At 33.2% G+C, this 5280-nt stretch overlaps 1 protein-coding gene across 5 annotated transcripts; it reads right to left on the reverse strand.

Moving 5' to 3' along the window:
• Positions 1-256: 256 nt before the first annotated feature.
• Positions 257-4547, reverse strand: LOC123902956 (nuclear transcription factor Y subunit A-10-like). Of its 5 annotated transcripts, none has more exons than XM_045952799.1 (6): positions 4461-4547; positions 3082-3382; positions 1937-2049; positions 1774-1842; positions 1245-1385; positions 257-1147 (listed from the first exon to the last, which is right to left on the reverse strand). In XM_045952799.1, exons 2-6 carry the CDS (start codon positions 3338-3340, stop codon positions 731-733), a joined length of 999 nt encoding a protein of 332 aa, XP_045808755.1. In that variant the 5' UTR covers positions 3341-3382; positions 4461-4547; the 3' UTR covers positions 257-730. The 5 variants fall into 5 exon arrangements, with proteins under 5 accessions (XP_045808755.1, XP_045808750.1, XP_045808754.1 ...); XM_045952794.1 differs by having other exon boundaries at positions 585-1147; positions 1937-2064; XM_045952798.1 differs by lacking the exon at positions 4461-4547 and adding an exon at positions 4265-4436 and having other exon boundaries at positions 585-1147; positions 1937-2064; positions 3082-3375.
• Between the last annotated feature and the right edge of the window lie 733 nt (positions 4548-5280).

The following is a 5280-nucleotide window of genomic DNA, read 5'->3' on the forward strand; positions in this document are numbered from 1 at the left end:
CCAAACTTTATGAGTTTGGGGAGGGCCAAACTCGTCCCCGCCCCGTCCCATTGTCATGCCTACTTATGATTAAAATGAATTATGTTTTTTTTTTCTCCAAATTATCGTCGGTATCGACGTGTCAGTGTTCGTGTCGTGTCCAATGTCCGTGTCTGTGTATGTGCTTCATAGTTTATTAAGAAGTTCACCTAGTTTTGTATTTGGAAATTGTTGAGCACATGTTCCATGTAAAAAACCTAAATCAGCTCAGCCGGAGAGAAATAAAATAGACATTTCTTAGTAGAGTTACAACGTACAATACATTAATTGATCCATAAAGTCAGAAATCCATTACAAAACACCACAACTAGTAGACAAAGATTAAACACACACACATACATGTAACCTAGAATGCATGTTCTTATTGTAACACAAACAGACACATCATAGTTAACTGCATCATGATACCAAGCCATTAGCATGTCTAGCAATGCCGCGGCGAGTCTGTGCAGAAAGACAGAAAATACTACTAAATATATGATATGATAAGCCAAGGATGAGTTGCCAAAACACAAGCCAAGAATGAGTTGCCTGAGCACCAGATGGAGAAGTAGTCTTCCGGAACTAGATTTGTCGCAGTAAACATAAGAAACTGCGACATAGCTTCTTCATCTAGTCTCGGAAAGAATGGATTTGGTGCAAAAAATTTCACATTGCATCAAATCCACTTGTTTCCTTTCCGTATTAAATTTTAAGGTTGCAACAGCTGTCTGCCAGTGACAGCTGTTGCAAACCATTTTGTTGGCATGACGATACCGTGTCCAGTATCGACCATGTCTCCCAATGAGTGGACAGAAGATCTGATATGATTGACAGCAAAGCTATCAAGACCTCCCTGTGAATACATACTAGTCACCTCCGAACCCGAGACATTTGGACTGCCTCCATTTGTCTCTTTCAACGAATTCAAAGTTCCAACCTCAGATTGCAGGACTTCAGAACTCTGTGAAGCACTGGACTGCAGTTGTAGGCCGCCCCCGGTTTTTTTCTTCATCTCACTCCCGGTTTTTCCATTTCCATCAGTAGAAATTTTTGTGTTCAAGAAGCGACCACCGCATCCTCTTGGCCTCCGCATTGCATGTAGATGACGAGATTCGTGCATATATGGCTGAAAGACAAATACAAAAACCTTAATATAGGTATCATAAAAATGCTTAAACGAAAAAAATACTATTTCAAAGGATGTAAAACATTTAATCACATACCTTGTTTCGCTTTATCAGTTTATTCTGAAGCACAGCTTTGGCACGAGATTGCCGGCGCCTGATGATTCCATGGTACTGCTTAGCATTCACATAAGTCGGTCCATCATCAGATGTCATGCTAAGCGGAAGCATGATACGTCCCTAATTTATTGAATACGGATACATATTGGTGAAAGATTTGCAAAAGATAAATAAATATAACTAAAAGCAGAACTTGATTATATCCAAAAACTTTAAGGCTATAAGTTTATTGTGTTTCAATTTTATTCTCATTTTATCCTTTCATTGTTTGTCTTGAAATTAATTCATAAAGCCTAAAACTCATTAACATCAAATTTCATAATCAACTTGGTTACATTTGAAAGATTTAGAAGAATACTAACAAGATATAGTTGTAAACAGATTTCTGGCTTTCTCATGTAAGCAAATACACTGTGCACAAATAAAACAAATTCCCATTCAAGTATTTATAGACATTTCATATGATTTATAAAGATTAAGAGAATATATAGTTGAGGTATAGACAAACCGAAATTTGAGGTCCGTAAGTCGAGAACAGCCCATAAAACTGATCCATATATGGATATTTAGCACATATCTATAGCAAGGAAAGGATAATAAACATAATCAGTTTATGTTCAGCACAAATAATATACGAAAAATCGAAGGGATAGTTTTGCGAGAAGTCTTACCATAGGTTGGTTAAACCCTAGCTCGAAACGATTATGCGGCTCAGCAGAAAATGATGATTGCAGTGATAAGGTTGCCTGATGAGTTTGTGCATCAAGAGACATCTTACAGTCATCTAAAGGAGAAATTTCTGAATGGTCAGACATAGGAAAGTTCAAATGTCTAATGTAGCAAAATTTCAAGGACTTTGAATGTATTGAAATTACGAAAAATATCACCGAGTGTGACAAACAGAAGACACATTCAAGGACCAAACTAACCAATGAAAGACATATTCGAGGACAAACTCATTAAGAAAAGACACATTTGAAGATTTTTTGTAATTCTGATACATTCAACGACTAGCGTTTGACACAATCAAAGACCAAAATGATTGTTTACTTATATAGAATTTCGATTATTCAAGGACATGCAAATAATATCAATGACATGTTTCTTTAATGTATACCAGCTCCATGATATTGATCTCCCAAATTTTAAAGGCAAAACATTGGATGAAGACTAGTATTTCTAATATCAATCAGTTACATAATTGTCACAATAATTTCAACCACTCAATAGTGTATGATTGATTTCCACTTTGAATGTGACAAAATTGGTTCTAGAGATGTAGAATTGATTTTGACATGTTTGGATTTTAAAAAGGAATTGATTTTGACATATATGAATGTGTTCAAGTAGAATAGATTATGACTTCAAAAATAATTTTGACTCATAATTGATCCCGATTTGAAGCTAAAATTTGGAGTTTTTGCTTCTACAGATGATATTTAGTCTTAAATTTATTTTTTTGTTCAGCTAAATTTTACACGAACATATCCAAACTTAAATAACTTTACATTTAACTCATTAATTTCCAAAATCTACTTAACAAAATCAATCCATTCAAAATAAATTTTTTCAATGCAAAACCAAATACAAGAGTATTAAATTATGCAACTAACATAGACTTCCATCATGCTAGACTTGGTAGGGAAGATCACGGTTCAATCCCCCGCAACTGTGATCGGGAAGGGGATGAAACCATTTGATGTCCTAACTGACCCACAAATCAAATTAGGCGGTCTAGTGGGCCGGATACTGGTGGTGAAAAAAAAAAGAAAAGAAATAGACATCTATAAAAAATTATATTGAGCTTAGTAAGTACCTGGAAAGATGGTAAATTGATTAGTTGTATGATGTCCTTTATCAAACAATTGTTCAACACCTCTTGCCAAGTGCTTAGTAGGAGCAAGTTGATCTATGTAGTTGGAAAGTTCCAATGAAAATGGTTTCATTTGACCACAAGACTCTCCTCCATAAACAGATTGTGATCCAAAGGCATTACTCCACCATGGAGCTGAATTCACAGAAGAATATTGTCCAACACCTTCATGTTCTCTAAGGTAAACAGGTTGCATAGCCATATCTATCTCTAGCTTCCAAAATTATCCAAATTTAACTACTTCCTTCAAGCAAAAAAGATAGAAAAACTTGTTACCAACACAAGTTAATAAATAACACTAAGTTCAAAGTTATAAACAACAAACTTTCCAACAAAGAGGACTAAAGGGTTAATTAAGTTTAGTAGATGGTTAATAAATATAGATATATCAAAAATTGTGGCTCCTTCAAATTTACATGTAATTGAACGATTGAAAAAATTGTGGTTAATCACGTCGAAAGTCATGATTAATTAATTAATTAATTAATGAGTTTTGACACATGATATATCAATTAACTATTTACCGAATATAACTAACCACATATTGAAATTGTGTCCACATAAAAAGTTGTCGCAGAAGTTGTCCAAATTTAGTTGTTTAAATGCATTAAAAAAAACTTGTTCTTGTTCTCTACCCATTTATAACTGATATCTATATCTATTGTTCTACCACCTTAGTTTTTATTCATTCTTCAATATCAACATCAAGAAAAAAGAGCTAAAGTGAAAACAAGCATCAAAACTAAAACTTCAACATCCATTACTTATTTTAGTATAGAAGACATGAAAATGAAGCTAAAGAGACAAGTAAAATGAGAAAAGTAAAAATATTTAGTGTATGTTTGGTATTACGGTGGATGTGTCAGAATCACAATGATATACCATGATATTTCAAAAGCTACGTACACGATCTGTAACTTCTGTAAAATCACGTGAATCATCGTAATTCTGACATATTCACCGTGATACCAAAAATAGATTTATACTCCAAGATAAACAAAAAGAGTAGTGAAGTCAAGCTCATGAATGAATGATAGAATTGACAAGACCCTTTATTAGTTCCAAGAAGAAGAAGAAGAAGAAGAAGAAGAAGAAGAAGTAATGAAAATGAGAGAAAAAAACTAACATATCAAAATGATTGGTAAAATGAAAAGGAGAAGAATGTGTAGCATATCATAGGTTTCTACAAAGAAACATATAAACCCAAATAGATTGGAGTCATGTCGGTACTAAATGAAGCAATAACAAGAAAGTACACATATCACAAAAAGAAAGAAAGAGAAAGAGAAAGAGAAGGAATGTGAAGGAAGTAGAAAGCTTACAAGTGTAATGGAAGTAGTAGAAGCCAAATCCCTTCATACCAAGTACTATTATTATGTTCTTCTCTATTCTTTATTTATATTTATTTTATTTAAGGAAAATGCTAAACAGTGCCCCCGGGGCACTGTTTAAGGAAACAAATATAGTAATATGACATTGAACTTTGTGCAGTCAACGCCTCGAAAGTCTAAAAAGTATTATTTTCAATTTAAAAATTTCCTTTTTTGGTTTCCTTAACCAGTGCCCCGGGGGCACCGGTTAGCATAACCCTTTATTTAATTATAAATTCTCTCTCACTCATTACCCTATTCCACTCTAACATTTAAGTAATTCAAATTTTTTCATCTAAAAAACTAACTAATTGAAAATTTGTCACTTTCTTTTTTTAATAATGTATTAATATTTCACTTAATTTTATACATATTAAAAAGAAGAAATAAAAGCTGAGCAAGTCCTCACTCATATTGGCCGGCGACTTTGCTCAATTCGGCTCAGACCTTGATGCTGCGACTCGGGCATTACTCAATAGAGGTGTTTTTGAATTTTGTGACTTTCATGACTTTAGTGTATTTATGGATAGATGGATAATTAAAGTAAATTATTTGGATAAAAGAAAATGATTAGTTGAAAGAGAAATAAAAAATAGTTACTACAAGTAAATATTTTGTTTTTTTTTGTTATTGTTGTTGTTGTTGCCCCTTTCTTTCAATTTGATCCAATTCTTCTCCATGTTCAAACCAAGAATGAGGGTAAAAATATACTGGGAAAGAGATTATATAAACAAATATTATAATGGTTTCTGTCCATTTGTATTACTATTAA

Source organism: Trifolium pratense, linkage group LG1 (genome assembly GCF_020283565.1).
Source record: "Trifolium pratense cultivar HEN17-A07 linkage group LG1, ARS_RC_1.1, whole genome shotgun sequence".
Classification (NCBI taxonomy): Eukaryota; Viridiplantae; Streptophyta; class Magnoliopsida; order Fabales; family Fabaceae; genus Trifolium; species Trifolium pratense.

Excerpts from the sequence above, each read along its gene's own strand:
- LOC123902956 (XM_045952794.1), bottom strand. The coding sequence starts at position 3,340 with ATGGCTATGCAACCTGTTTACCTTAGAGAACATGAAGGTGTTGGACAA. Across the intron at positions 1,843-1,936 it reads TAGGGTTTAACCAACCTATG|ATATGTGCTAAATATCCATA; the intron begins GTAAGACTTCTC and ends TCCTTGCTATAG. Across the intron at positions 1,148-1,244 it reads AACTGATAAAGCGAAACAAG|CCATATATGCACGAATCTCG; the intron begins GTATGTGATTAA and ends TTTGTCTTTCAG.